The sequence below is a fragment of the Mobula birostris genome, chromosome 12, assembly GCF_030028105.1.
Source record: "Mobula birostris isolate sMobBir1 chromosome 12, sMobBir1.hap1, whole genome shotgun sequence".
NCBI classification, from domain to species: domain Eukaryota; kingdom Metazoa; phylum Chordata; class Chondrichthyes; order Myliobatiformes; family Myliobatidae; genus Mobula; species Mobula birostris.
Window position 1 is genome coordinate 7,102,914 of NC_092381.1, and position 16,197 is coordinate 7,119,110.

Consider the following 16,197-nt stretch of genomic DNA (forward strand, 5'->3'; position numbering starts at 1 on the left):
CACAGTGGTGTTAAGAAAACAACCTCTCCCTCAATGTCGTAAAAACAAAGGAGCTGGTTGTGGGCTACAGGAAGAACAGAGACAGGTTTGCCTGTTGATGCAGGACAATTAACACAACCCCATTGTCTTAGTGTTTGGCTGATGCATATAAGACCATAAAAACTAGGAGCAATGTTAGGTCATTCAGCCCATCGAGTTTGCTCTACTGTTCCATCAGGGCTGATTTATTATTCCTTTCAACCCCATTCTCCTGCCTTCTCCCTGTAACTTTTCACATCCTGATTAATCAAGAACCTAAACACGAGGAATTCTGCAGATGCTGGAAATTCAAGCAACACACATCAAAGTTGCTGGTGGACGCAGCAGGCCAGGCAGCATCTCTAGGAAGAGGTACAGTAGACGTTTCAGGTCGAGACCCTTCGTCAAGAACCTATCAACCTCTGCCTTGAATGTACCCAATGATTTGGCCTCCACAGCCACTTGTGACAAAGAATTCCACAGATTCCCCACCCTCTGGATAAATAAGTTCCTCCTCATCTAAAGGAACATCCCTCTATTCTGAGGCCATACCCTCTGGTCCTAGACTCCTCCACAGTAGAAAACATCCTCTTCACATCCACTCTGTCCAGTCCTTTCAATATTTGAAAGGTTTCAATGAGATCCCTCCTCATTCTTTAAATGCCAGTAAGTACAGGTCCAGAGCCATCAGAAACTCCTCAAATGTGAATTGAATTGCCTTTATTACTTACATCCTTCATATACATGAGGATTACGTTATGTTTCTGTCTACATGTGCAACTTATAGTCATTTATAATAAATTCTATGTACAGCAGGATAGTCAATATAACACAGAAATACAGTAGCGTCAGCTTGAGTTCATCAGTCTGATGGCCTGGTGGAAGAAGCTGTCCCGGAGCCTGTTGGTCCTGGCTTTTATACTGCTGTACCATTTCCCGGATGGTAGCAGCTGGAATAAATTGTGGTTGGGGTGACTTGGGTCTTCAGTGATCCTTCTGGCCTTTTTTACACACCTGTCTTTGTAAATGTCTTCAATAGTGGGAAGTTCACAACTACAGATGCGCTGGGCTGTCCGCACCACTCTCTGCAGAGTCCTGCAATTGAGGGAAGTACAGTTCCCATACCAGGCAGTGATGCAGCCAGTCAGGATGCTCTCAATTGTGCATCTGTAGAAAGTTCTTAGAATTTGGGGGCCCATACCAAACTTCTTCAACCGTCTGAGGTGAAAGTGGTGCTGTTGTGCTTTCTTCACCACACAGTCGAGATCAAACCACGTGAGGTCCTCGGTGATGTTTACACTGAGGAACTTAAAGCTGTTCACTCTCTCAACCCCACATGTATGTATGTGTGTGTGTGTGTGAGCGTATGAGTGTATGCATGTGTGTGTATGGAAGAGTGAGTGTGTGCATGCGCATGTGTGCCTTTATTCTCTGTGTGTCTGTGCATGTATATGTGAGAGTGATGTGTGCATGTGAATGTGAGTGTGTGTGCCTGCACGTGTGTGTATGCATGTATGTGTGCTTGGATGTGTATGTGATCCCAGCGAGTGTGTGTAGGTGTGTATGCGAGAGTGATATGTGTGCATATACATGTGTGTGTGAGGGAGAGAGTGTGTGTGTGTGCGTGTAAGTATGTTAGTGTGTGTGTTTGTGTGTGCATGAGTGTGTTTCTGAATGGGTTAGTGTGAGAGAGTGTGCGTGTGTGTGAATTTGTGTGTGTATGTGACAATGTGTGTGTGTATATGTGAGAATGTGTGTGTGTGCGTGTGAGTGTGTTTGTGTGTGCATGTGAGTGTGTGTGTGTATATATGTGACAATGTGTATGTGTATATGTGAGAGTGTGTGTGTGTGTTGAGTGAGTGTGTGTGTGCATGTGCACATGATACAGGAGCAGGTGGGGTCGTTACAGAGATATGTTTAGTGGAACAGACTCGATAGGCTGAATGGTCTAATTCTGTCCCATGTAAAATGGTCCTATAATATCCTATGTGGGGACAGTGTTCCCTCTCTGTGTCCTGTGTTTTGAACTGTGTTCCCTTTCTCTGTTCTGTGTTTTGGACTGTGTTCCGTCTCTCTGCCCTGTGTTTTGGAATCTGTTCCCTTTCTCAGTCCTATGTTTTGGACTGTGTTCTGTCTCTCTGGTCTGTGTTTTGGACTGTGTTCTGTCTCTCTGGTCTGTGTTTTGGACTGTGTTCTGTCTCTCTGTCCTGTGTTTTGGACTGTGTTCCGTCTCTCTGTCTTGTGTTTTGGACTGTGTTCTGTCTCTCTGGTCTGTGTTTTGGACTGTATTCCGTCTCTCTGTCCTGTGTTTTGGACTGTGTTCCGTCTCTCTGTCCTGTGTTTTGGACTGTGTTCCGTCTCTCTGCCCTGTGTTTTGGACTCTGTTCCCTTTCTCAGTCCTGTGTTTTGGACTGTGTTCCCTCGCTGCTGCTCCGCCTCTGAACATTACGGGGCGCCCCACTAGCGCTCTGAAGGGAAACCGGAAAAAGCGCTGGTGAGAGCCGAGGAGGGAGCTCAGAGAGACGGACCCTCGCTCAGCACCCGACCGGAGAGGACAGAGAGAGGGGAAAGAAGAGCCCGTCCGCCTCCGACAATGTCCGGCACCGGCAACCTGGTCGCTACAAGGAAGCTAGTGGAACAGCTCCGCTTTGAGGTCGGCATCAAGCGGCTTAAGGTGAGCCGGTTACCCGGGGACGGAGCCCGCAGCAGGGCGGAGCCGCCGCTACTCAGCACCATTCCTCCCACTGCGCGCATTCGGCCCACGCTGCCCGTGATAGCCCCTTCCCGGTGATGGGTGGGGGCTGTCCACACATCTGATAGGACGTGCTGATTTTACAACGATTTACTGTCAACGCGACAGGTTACAACTGTGCAGTCGGTGACTGCGGGGCCGATCCTTCCGGGTGCGGGGGCCCCCACTCGGTTACCTCAGTCACTGTAATGCGAATATGACCACTTCAACCAATTATTATAGTACTGTTCGAGGCGTTAATAATGCTGTTTAGAGAGAGTTGGTGTGGGAGCCCAGTTTCACTTCCATCTAAACTCCAGGGTTGTTAACCTTTCTTTGAACTATCAGGTCTCACACTTTCATCCTTCCCCATCGCCGAAGTAAACCTCTCTCTCCCTCTCCCCCCCCCACACACACAACCTCTCTCTCTCCCCCCCACACACACAAAACCTCTCCCTCTCCCCCCCACACAACCTCTCTCTCCCCCCCCCACACACACAACCTCTCCCTCTCCCCCCCCCACACACACAACCTCTCTCTCTCCCCCCCACACACACAAAACCTCTCCCTCTCCCCCCCACACAACCTCTCTCTCCCCCCCCCACACACACAACCTCTCCCTCTCCCCCCCACACAACCTCTCTCTCCCCCCCCCACACACACAACCTCTCCCTCTCCCCCCCCCACACACACAACCTCTCTCTCTCCCCCCCCACACACACAAAACCTCTCCCTCTCCCCCCCACACAACCTCTCTCTCCCCCCCCCACACACACAACCTCTCCCTCTCCCCCCCACACAACCTCTCTCTCCCCCCCCCACACACACAACCTCTCCCTCTCCCCCCCACACACACAAAACCTCTCTCTCTCCCCACACACACCTCTCTCTCCCCCCACACACACAACCTCTCTCTCTCCCCCCCACACACACAAAACCTCTCCCTCTCCCCCCCACACAACCTCTCTCTCCCCCCCCCACACACACAACCTCTCCCTCTCCCCCCCCCCACACACACAACCTCTCTCTCTCCCCCCCACACACACAAAACCTCTCCCTCTCCCCCCCACACAACCTCTCTCTCCCCCCCCCCACACACACAACCTCTCCCTCTCCCCCCCACACAACCTCTCTCTCCCCCCCCCACACACACAACCTCTCCCTCTCCCCCCCACACACACAAAACCTCTCTCTCTCCCCACACACACCTCTCTCTCCCCCCACACACACAACCTCTCTCTCCCCCCCCCACACACACACAACCTCTCTCTCCCTCTCCCCCCCCCCACACACACAACCTCTCTCTCTCCCCCCCACACACACAAAACCTCTCCCTCTCCCCCCCACACAACCTCTCTCTCCCCCCCCCACACACACAACCTCTCTCTCCCCCCACACACACCTCTCTCTCCCCCCCACACACACAACCTCTCCCTCTCCCCCCCACACACACACAACCTCTCTCTCCCCCCACACACACCTCTCTCTCCCCCCCACACACACAACCTCTCCCTCTCCCCCCCCACACACACAAAACCTCTCTCTCCCCACACACACCTCTCTCTCCCCCCCACACACACAACCTCTCCCTCTCCCCCCCACACACACAAAACCTCTCTCTCTCCCCACACACACCTCTCTCTCCCCCCCACACACACAACCTCTCCCTCTCCCCCCACACACACACACAACCTCTCTCTCTCCCCCCCACACACACAAAACCTCTCCTCTCCCCCCCACACACACACAACCTCTCTCTCCCCCCACACACACCTCTCTCTCCCCCCCACACACACAACCTCTCCCTCTCCCCCCCACACACACAAAACCTCTCTCTCCCCCCACACACACCTCTCTCTCCCCCCCACACACACAACCTCTCCCTCTCCCCCCCACACACACACAACCTCTCTCTCCCCCCACACACACCTCTCTCTCCCCCCCACACACACAACCTCTCCCTCTCCCCCCCACACACACACAACCTCTCTCTCTCCCCCCCACACACACACAACCTCTCTCTCTCCCCCCCACACACACACACAACCTCTCTCTCCCCCCCACACACACAAAACCTCTCCCTCTCCCCCCACACACACACAACCTCTCTCTCCCCCCACACACACCTCTCTCTCCCCCCCCACACACACAACCTCTCCCTCTCCCCCCCACACACACAAAACCTCTCTCTCTCCCCACACACACCTCTCTCTCCCCCCCACACACACAACCTCTCCCTCTCCCCCCCACACACACACACAACCTCTCTCTCTCCCCCCCACACACACAAAACCTCTCCCTCTCCCCCCCACACACACACAACCTCTCTCTCCCCCCACACACACCTCTCTCTCCCCCCCACACACACAACCTCTCCCTCTCCCCCCACACACACAAAACCTCTCTCTCCCCCCACACACACCTCTCTCTCCCCCCCACACACACAACCTCTCCCTCTCCCCCCCACACACACACAACCTCTCTCTCCCCCCACACACACCTCTCTCTCCCCCCCACACACACAACCTCTCCCTCTCCCCCCCACACACACAAAACCTCTCTCTCTCCCCACACACACCTCTCTCTCCCCCCCACACACACAACCTCTCCCTCTCCCCCCCCACACACACACAACCTCTCTCTCCCCCCCACACACACACAACCTCTCTCTCCCCCCCACACACACAACCTCTCCCTCTCCCCCCCACACACACAAAACCTCTCTCTCTCCCCACACACACCTCTCTCTCCCCCCCACACACACAACCTCTCCCTCTCCCCCCCACACACACACAACCTCTCTCTCCCCCCCACACACACACAACCTCTCTCTCCCCCCCCACACACACAACCTCTCTCCCCCCCCACACACACACAACCTCTCTCCCCCCCACACACACAACCTCTCTCTCCCCCCCACACACACAACCTCTCTCTCCCCCCCACACACACACAACCTCTCTCTCCCCCCCCCACACAACCTCTCTCTCCCCCCCCACACACACACAACCTCTCCCTCTCCCCCCCACACACACACAACCTCTCTCTCTCCCCCCCCACACACACACAACCTCTCTCTCTCCCCCCCACACACACAACCTCTCTCTCTCCCCCCCCCACACACACAACCTCTCTCTCTCCCCCCCACACACACACAACCTCTCCCTCTCCCCCCACACACACACAACCTCTCTCTCCCCCCACACACACAAAACCTCTCCCTCTCCCCCCCCACACAACCTCTCTCTCCCCCCCCCACACACACAACCTCTCTCTCCCCCCCCCACACACACAACCTCTCTCTCCCCCCCACACACACACACAACCACTCTCTCTCCCCCCCCCACACACACAACCTCTCTCTCTCCCCCCCCCCACACACACAACCTCTCCCTCTCCCCCCACCACACACAACCTCTCTCCCCCCCCCACACACACAAACCTCTCCCTCTCCCCCCCACACAACCTCTCTCTCCCCCCCCCACACACACAACCTCTCTCTCCCCCCCCCCACACACAAAACCTCTCCCTCCCCCCCCCACACACACAACCTCTCTCTCCCCCCCACACACACAAACCTCTCCCTCTCCCCCCACACAACCTCTCTCTCCCCCCCCACACACACAACCTCTCTCTCCCCCCCCACACACACAACCTCTCCCTCTCCCCCCCCCACACACACAACCTCTCCCTCTCCCCCCCACACACACACAACCTCTCTCTCTCCCCCCCACACACACAAAACCTCTCTCTCTCCCCCCCACACAACCTCTCTCTCCCCCCCCACACACACACAACCTCTCTCTCCCCCCCACACACAACCTCTCTCTCTCCCCCCCACACACACAACCTCTCTCTCCCCCCCCACACACAACCTCTCTCTCTCCCCCCCCCACACACACAACCTCTCTCTCCCCCCCCACACACACAACCTCTCTCTCTCCCCCCCCCACACACACAACCTCTCTCTCCCCCCCCACACACACAACCTCTCTCTCTCCCCCCCCCACACACAACCTCTCCCTCTCCCCCCCCACACACAAACCTCTCCCTCTCCCCCCACACAACCTCTCTCTCCCCCCCCACACACACAACCTCTCTCTCTCCCCCCCACACACACAAAACCTCTCCCTCTCCCCCCCACACACACACACAACCTCTCTCCCCCCCCACACACACAACCTCTCTCTCTCCCCCCCCACACACACACAACCTCTCTCTCTCCCCCCACACACACAAAACCTCTCCCTCTCCCCCCCACACACACACACAACCTCTCTCCCCCCCACACACACAACCTCTCCCTCTCCCCCCCACACACACACACAACCTCTCTCCCCCCCCACACACACACAACCTCTCTCTCTCCCCCCCCACACACACAACCTCTCTCTCTCCCCCCCACACACACAAAACCTCTCCCTCCCCCCCCCACACACACAACCTCTCTCTCCCCCCCCACACACACAACCTCTCTCTCTCCCCCCCACACACACAACCTCTCTCTCTCCCCCCCACACACACAAAACCTCTCCCTCTCCCCCCCACACACACACACAACCTCTCTCCCCCCCCCACACACACAACCTCTCTCTCTCCCCCCCCACACACAAAACCTCTCTCTCCCCCCCCCCACACACACAACCTCTCTCTCTCCCCCCCACACACACAAAACCTCTCCCTCCCCCCCCCCACACACACAACCTCTCTCTCTCCCCCCCACACACACAAAACCTCTCCCTCTCCCCCCCACACACACAACCTCTCCCTCTCCCCCCCCACACACACAACCTCTCTCTCTCCCCCCCACACACACAAAACCTCTCCCTCCCCCCCCCCACACACACAACCTCTCTCTCTCCCCCCCACACACACAAAACCTCTCCCTCTCCCCCCCACACACACACACAACCTCTCTCCCCCCCCCACACACACAACCTCTCTCTCTCCCCCCCCCACACACACAACCTCTCTCTCTCCCCCCCCACACACACAACCTCTCTCTCTCCCCCCCACACACACACAAAACCTCTCCCTCTCCCCCCCCACACACACACAACCTCTCTCTCCCCCCCCCACACACACCTCTCTCTCCCCCCCCACACACACACCTCTCTCTCCCCCCCACACACACAACCTCTCTCTCCCCCCCACACACACAACCTCTCTCTCTCCCCCCCCACAACCTCCCTCTCTCCCCCCCCCACAACCTCCCTCTCTCACACACACACGCATTCCCTCCCCCCACACACAACCTCTCTCTCTCCCCCCCACACACACAACCTCTCTCTCTCCCCCCCCACACACAAAACCTCTCTCTCTCCCCCCCCACACACAAAACCTCTCCCTCTCCCCCCACACACACACAACCTCTCTCTCTCCCCCCCCCCACAACCTCCCTCTCTCACACACACACGCATTCCCTCCCCATCTCTCAGCAGGTCAGGCAGCATCCACGAGAGGAATACCTACTCAATTTTCAGGCCAAGACCCTTCATCAGGACTGAAAAGGAAGGGGGTGGGGGGAGAGACACCAGAATAAAAAGGTGGAGGAAAGGAAGGAGTACAGGCCGGGTGTTCCCTCTCCTTCATAGATGCTGCCTGACCTGCTGAGTTCCTCCAACATTGTGAGTGTGTGTGTTACTCTGCTGGAAATCCAGAATCTCTTGTCTATATGATTTATTGCTCTCTCGCTCCCTCTCATTTCCGTTTTAAGCGCCTTTTCTCATCACCTTCATAACATAAACGCCCACTGTGTGTTTGCGCCTGCCATCTTATGAGCAATCTCTCTCCACACGGCCCTTGCTTTGCATTCTAATTAATCTAACTGTATGGGGAAGGGAGTGTAAGGAGACGCTAAGTCTGTAGGAAGTGTGTTATCCTTCTGAAGCTTTATGTCCAAAATCTTTCAAAAGTGTAAAGAAACTATCCTCCCTTGTTTATTTATAACTCCTGCCCTATTATTTAAAGTAAACTTTGAAGACAAACGGAAGGGTTCCTAAACTTCCGGGTCACTGTCTAACATTGAGGAGAGACCTTATCTCATTAAGAGTCATCGGGGCATTAAATATTAAGGAAGGAGCGTCCATTTGCTGGTGGAGGGGAAAGAATAATGGGCTTGCAGGGTTATTTTTTTACCTACTGTTTGTGTTTGGTGACTGGCTGGGGAGACTTGTTTCACTTTGTGAGATCAACACAGAATGTTACCCCGTGTCCCGTGTTAGAATCGGTCAGCGGTGGGATAAACCCTCGCCGGAGGCTTTCTCAGCACCGGTGACCTGCCGATTGTTAATACGTTCGGCCAGCTTTAAATTTAAACTGCAGGGCAGAAATCGCGAACAACAAGCTCTTCTTACGAGGAAGTATTCTGGGGGTAAGTTGAGCAAGCTAGGACTCTGGACTTGCAACATCTGCAGAATCTCTTGTTTTTTTAACTGCAAACTAGGGGTTTTCTGTTTGGAGCGAAGGAGGATGCGAGGTGACACGTTAGAGTAGACAGCCAGAGACTCCTGCCGCCTTGGGCAGTAGTTAATAGCAGGGTGCATAAAGTTAAGGTGATTGCAGAAGGGTGGGGGGGGGTGGTAGAACATAGAACAGGAATAGGCCCTTCGGCCCACAATGTTGTACCGAACCGATTAAGTTCGTGCAGGCACGAGGAAATCTGTAGATGCTGGAAATTCAAGCAACACACGCAAAATGCTGGAGGAACGCAGCAGGCCAGGCAGCATCTATAGGGAGAGGTACAGTTGACGTTTCGGGCCGAGACCCTTCGTCAGGAGTAACTGGAAGAAGAGATAGTAAGACGAAGGGTCCTGGCCCGAAACGTCGACTGTACCTCTTTCTATAGATGCTGCCTGGCCTGCTGCGTTCCACCAGCATTTTGTGTGTGTCGATTAAATTAGTAATCAGAAAGCCAACTAAACTAATCCCTTCTGCCTCTCGAACAGATTAACTCACGCTGATTTGGGTGTAGTTCTATGTGACATTGACTGTTCTATTTATTATAAATTACTACGATTGCACATTTAGATGGAGATGTAAAGACTTTTACTCCTCATGTATTTGAAGGATATAATAAATAAAGTCGATTCAATTCACAATGGCCATATCCTTCCAGTTTCCTCATGTGCATGTGCCTATCTAAACGACTTTTAAAAGTCCCAAATGTATCTGCCTTTACCACCACCCTCCACTCTCTGTAAGTAACTTGCCCCTCACATCTCCTTTGAAATTACCCCCTTTCACCTTAAATGTACGCCTTCTGGTATTAGACATCTCATCCCTGGGAGAAAGATGCTATCTGTTTTCTCTATGTTGCTTGTAAACCTCTAGCCCCATGGTAGTATAGCAGTTTGGGCAATGTTGTTAAAGCTCTGGTGTGGGTGTTGGAGTTCAGTCCCGGTGTCCCCTGTAATGAGTCTCTGTTCGTCCTCCCCGGTGTAATGTGTGGGTTTTCTCTGGGTCCTCTGGCTTCTTGCCACAGTCCAAAGGTGCACTGCTATAGGTTGATTGGGCATTGTAAATTGTCCCGTGATTAGGTTAAGGTTGAGTATGGGTTGCTGGGCGGTGAGGCTTGAAGGGCCAATCCTATGCTGCATCTCTAAATAATTGAAATCTTATGAACCTCTATCCGATCTCCGCTCAGCCTCTGCCATTCCAGAGAAAACAACCCAGGTTTGCCCATCGTCTCGTTTAAGAGCAGTTTGTAGGTGGAAATAAGGAGCAACAAGCTCTCCTTATGAAGAGGCATTATGGGGAGCAGGGGAGGGCTGCACATCAAAATGCTGGAGGAGCTCAGCCAGTCCGGCAGCTGGACTCCCAACGAAGGGTCTGAGCCCAAAATGTTGACCATCGATTCTCCTCCGTGGATGCTGCCTGACCTGTCGAATAACTAGCATTTTAAATTTATTTATTGCAGTACAGTGCAGTCAGTAGGTATATGAAAGCTGGGGTTGATCAGGGCATCAAAGTTTACTGGGAGAGGGCAGGAGGATGGGACCATGATGGAACGGTGAAGCAGGCGCAAATGTGCACCACACTTTGTGTGACAAAGCTTCCCCCGGTGTCTCGTTTAAATCCCTCACTTCAGATCATAAATCTATGCCCTCGTGTGTACAAAGGGTCTCTCCAACATCTGTCAGTCTCAGCATTTACAAGATAATTCACTTTTTCTTTCCCCTTTGCCTCCCACTCATTCCCTTAATGACTTCCCTCGGAAAGTGTCTGCACCGTCCTCACAGCCCGGACAGTGCCATCTGCAAGCTTGGACATACGATACTTAATCCCCTCGCTAACAAAGTCCCAAAGTCGGGTTTATTGACATCTGCACAAGTGTGCACGCACAGCTGCAATGAAAAACTTACTTGCAACAGTATGACAAGCACAGAGTGTCTGATAAACACATTCTCATGTGGAAAAAAACAAATTAAACATAAAATAAACACAATTTTTCCAAGACAGAACAAAATTAAAAATCCATTTAATGAGAAGTGAAAACTAAACCAACGTACTGTGTACAGGCTGTATCACTGTCTGGTATGGGGGGTGGGGTGGGGAGGCTACTGTACAGGACCAAAAGAATTCAATAACTCTTCAAGATTTTCCAGGTTAACTGTTTGTCTTGTTTCCCAATGTACCATAGCAAACTTAGCAACTCCAGTCGTCATAGTTTGAATTGGTTTAGAATAGCATCTGGTTTCAGATTGAATGATACCACTCTCAGTACGTATAATATCTTGATCTTAATCACCTGCGCAGGGAGTGAGAGGTGTCTCTGTGCAACATTTTGACAGGTGGTTTAAGATGCCGCTGGTGACTCCTGGCTGGTAGCTAACGAAACAACTTTGTCAACCACACTTTTCTGGCAAAGTCATTGCAAGTAATAGTCTGCAACTTCCTTTTGGACTTGGGAGCAATTTGGTGCGGCAGAACCAGATTGATAAGGTTAGGGTGTAGGGGCCTGAGGCGAAGTACGGGCTGATTAAGGTCACTGCTCCACAGCTTTTACTTGACTCTGCACTTAACTATGGGACTCACTTCATGGACTTCAAATCAGAAGCACTATTTGCTTGCAGTTACTGTTTGCATGATGTGTTTTTTTTCTCTGCACATTGATAGATGGATATATAATTCATTCATATTCTTTTTGGGCTGTCTTTGTTTCATGGCTGCCTATTAGGAGAGGAATCTCAGTTGTATAATGTATACATACTTTGATAAATATTTGAAGTTTGAACCCTGTTCCCTATGGGGTAGTAACAAGGAAGGGGACATGTCCTGGGTGAGCAGGGTCTTAAAGATGGATGCTGCAGAACGCGTGCCATGAAATTTGTTGTTTTGTGGCTGCAGTACAGTGCAATATGTTAAAAGAAACTATTAAAAATATTGGCTTGTAAAAATATTCAGCCCCCCCCCCCCAACTCCTTTGTTCACACAAATGGGTATTACGATCAGGGGGTTTGATCAATTTAACTGAGAATTTTTATTTGTGAATCACATTCTCCTTTTTATCACAGTAGAGCCAGAAAATAGAAAATTGTAAAGCATGAAAAACTAAAAATTCAAATACTGAAATGTTAGCAGTTCGGAAGTATTCGTCCCCCTTTGTTCAGTACTTAGCTGAACCGCCTCTCACAGCTCTTACAGCCAGTAGTCTTTTTGGATAAGTCACTATTAGTACTCAGATTTGGGCAGCTTTGGTCTCCTTATTTAAGAAAGGATGTGCTGACGTTGGAGAGGGTACAGAGAAGATTCACTAGAATGATTCCGGGAATGAGAGGGTTAACATATGAGGAACGTTTGTCCGCTCTTGGACTGTATTCCTTGGAGTTTAGGAGAATGAGGGGAGACCTCATTTCGAATGTTGAAAGGCATGGACAGAGTGGATGTGGCAAAGTTGTTTCCCATGATGGGGGAGTCTAGTACGAAAGGGCATGACTTAAGGATTGAAGGGCACCCACTGAGAACAGAAATGCGAAGAAATTTTTTGAGTCAGAGGGTGGTGAATCTATGGAATTTGTTGCCACGGGCAGCAGTGGAGGCCAAGTCATTGTGTGTATTTAAGGCAGAGATTGATAGGTATCTGAGTAGCCAGGGCATCAAAGGTTATGGTGAGAAGGCGGGGGAGTGGGACTAAATAGGAGAATGGATCAGCTCATGATAAAATGGCGGAGCAGACTCGATGGGCCGAATGGCCGACTTCTGCTCCTTTGTCTTATGGTCTATTAGCTTTGCACAATGTGATGGAGCAGGATTTGCCCACTCCTCCTTGCAAAATTGCTCTAGCTGTGCCAGATTAGTTGGGGAGCAGTGGTGGACAGCAACCTTGAGGTCTTGCCAGAGATGTTCAATCAGGTTAAGACCAGGACTGACTGGGCCACTCAAGGCCCTTGTTGCTCTGGCAGTGTGTTTTGGGTTGTTTTCCTACTGAAAGATGAACTTCCCCTCCAGTTTAACCTTCCTGGCGGAGGCCAACAGATTTTTATCCAGAATCTCTGTGTATTTATCAGCATTCGTCTTCCCATCAATCCTGACCAGATTTCCTGTCCCTGTTGCTGAAAAGCATCCTTTTAGCATGATACTTTACAGTAAGAATGGTGCTACCTGGCTGACGCGCAGTATTAGATTTTTGCCACATGTACTGCTTAGAGTTGAGTCCAGAGTGTTCCATTTTAGTCTTATCCAACCCAAGCCCTTCTTCCACATCTCCTTAGTATCTTCTAAGTAGCACATTGCAAAGTCTTTACAGGCAAGGATATGCTTTTTATTTAGCTAACGGTTCTTCCTTGCCATTCTCCATAAATACCTTTTTTGTCCAAGGCCTTAGAGATTGTGGAGCCATGAACTTCATCTCCAGTTACAGCCACTGACTTTTGCAACTCACTCAGAGGGACTGTTGGCATCACACTAGTCTTTCTTACAAGTGCCATTCTTCTCCAGTGACTTAAGTTTAGGGAGGTGGCCTGACCTAGGCAGAGTGGCTGTGGTTTCATGTTTTTTCCACTTTTTCACAATGTTCTGCACAGAGCTCTGAGGTATGTTCGGTGCTTTTGAGGTGGTCTAGTATCTTTCCCCAGTCTGTGCTTCTCTATTATCATTTCCCTGACTTGTCTTGAATGCTCTTTTTTTTTTTTTTTTTGGTTTGGTCTGTTGAAAATCTACCATACTGTTGGACCTTACAGAGAGAGGGGGTATTTATTCTTGTGAATTCATTGCAAACAGGTGATCTTCCAATTTTCTACATCAATAATTTGAGTGAGTTGCCAAGGTAATATACAGTATTGCACCTGAGGAAAGTTAGTGTAGTCATTAGAAAGGAGATGAATACTTTACAGCCTCACAATTTTGGTTTCAATTTTAGTAAATTTTTGACAGGTTTTGGAATATTTCTTTTGATTGGACATGATGCTTTGTAGATTAGCTCAAACAATCCTACTTCAATATATTTTAAATTTGGAAAATGAGACAGTACAATGTGAAAATAGTTGTGGGGGCTGAATACTTTTTCAAGGCACTGTAAGTTACAATAAGAAATTTATTTAAAAATATAAGCAGTGCAAACATAGAACTTTGACCTTCAACCTTTTACCTCTATACTCACCGTGTTCTGGACTTTGACTTTCGGCTTCACCTTCACACCCTGGCTTCTCAATTTACACGGACCTCCGACCCCAGTAACCTGGGAGGTCACCAACCCTCCTGATTCCCACCTGTACCCAGGACTCTCCACCTGTACAGAGCTCCAATCCAGGACCGGTCTCTGATCTGGGGACCACTGATCTCCTTGGCATCTGCTAACACAGCCTTCCAGGATCACCGATGTTCATAGAAACATAGAAAATAGGTGCAGGAGTCGGCCATTCGGCCCTTCGAGCCTGCACCGCCATTCAGTATGATCATGGCTGATCATCCAACTCAGAACCCTGTACCAGCCTTCCCTCCATACCCCTGATCCCTTTAGCCACAAGGGCCATATCTAACTCCCTCTTAAGTATAGCCAACGAACTGGCCTCAACTGTTTTCTGTGGCAGAGAATTCCACAGATTCACCACTGTCTGTGTGAAGAAGTTTTTCCTCATCTCGGTCCTAAAAGGCTTCCCCTTTATCCTCAAACTGTGACCCTTCGTTCTGGACTTCCCCAACATCGGGAACAATCTTCCTGCATCTAGCCTGTCCAATCCCTTTAGGATCTTATACGTTTCAATCAGATCCCCCCTCAATCTTCTAAATTCCAACGAGTACAAGCCCAGTTCATCCATTCTTTCTTCATATGAAAGTCCTGCCATCCCAGGAATCAATCTGGTGAACCTTCTCTGTACTCTCTCTATGGCAAGGATGTCTTTCCTCAGATTAGGGGACCAAAACTGCACACAATACTCCAGGTGCGGTCTCACCAAGGCCTTGTACAACTGCAGTAGTACCTCCCTGCTCCTGTACTCAAATCCTCTTGCTATAAGTGCCAGCATACCATTCGCCTTTTTCACCGCCTGCTGTACCTGCATGCCCACTTTCAATGACTGGTGTATAATGACATTCAGGTCTCGTTGCACCTCCCCTTTTCCTAATCGGCCACCATTCAGATAATAATCTGTTTTCCTGTTTTTGCCACCAAAGTGGATAACTTCACACTTATCCACATTAAATTGCATCTGCCATGAATTTGCCCACTCACCCAACCTATCCAAGTCACCCTGCATCCTCTTAGCATCCTCCTCACAGCTAACACTACCGCCCAGCTTCGTGTCATCCGCAAACTTGGAGATGCTACATTTAATTCCCTCATCCAAGTCATTAATATATATTGTAAACAACTGGGGTCCCAGCACTGAGCCTTGCGGTACCCCACTAGTCACCGCCTGCCATTCTGAAAAGGTCCCGTTTATTCCCACTCTTTGCTTCCTGTCTGCCAACCAATTCTGTATCCACATCAATACCTTACCCCCAATACTGACACGGAACACTTTGACCTGGACATGAACTCCTGTCCAGAGTTTTCACTTACTGCCGCTGATCAATAACGCCCTCGCCCCTCTGTCCCTAAATCCTAACCTGATCTCTAACTCCCCCACATCCCTATCCCTAAACCCTAAACCCTAGTCTGGCCCGTCACTCCCACATCCCTGCCCCTAAACTCGAACCTGACCTCTAACTCCCCTACATTCCTGTCCCTAAACCCTGGATCCTGATCTGACCTCTAACTGGAGTGATAATGCTGAAGATGAGGTAGCTGGTTCACAAACAGAGGCAATGTGTCATGAGGAGAGGCTGATGATAGGGCAAAATTGCAGTCAGCTGGATGAGTTGCAGTGCAAGAGGTGGACTAAATGAAAAAGGGTGAATACTGGACTGAAGGTGTTGTATTTGAATGTGTGTGGTATTTGGAATAAGGTAGATGAGCCTGTAGCATAATTGCAGATTGGCATGTATGATGTTGTGGGCATCACTGAATC

At 50.8% G+C, this 16,197-nt stretch overlaps 1 protein-coding gene across 1 annotated transcript in view; it reads left to right on the forward strand.

Annotated features, from left to right (window-relative positions):
* Positions 1 to 2,484: 2,484 nt before the first annotated feature.
* The window catches only part of gng5 (guanine nucleotide binding protein (G protein), gamma 5), a 30,872-nt gene continuing 17,159 nt past the window's right edge, over positions 2,485 to 16,197 (forward strand). Inside the window, exon 1 of the mRNA XM_072273287.1 lies at positions 2,485 to 2,692. Within this exon, the coding sequence (XP_072129388.1) occupies positions 2,612 to 2,692 (81 nt within the window). The 5' untranslated portion in view covers positions 2,485 to 2,611. The remainder of the gene's footprint in view (positions 2,693 to 16,197) is intronic.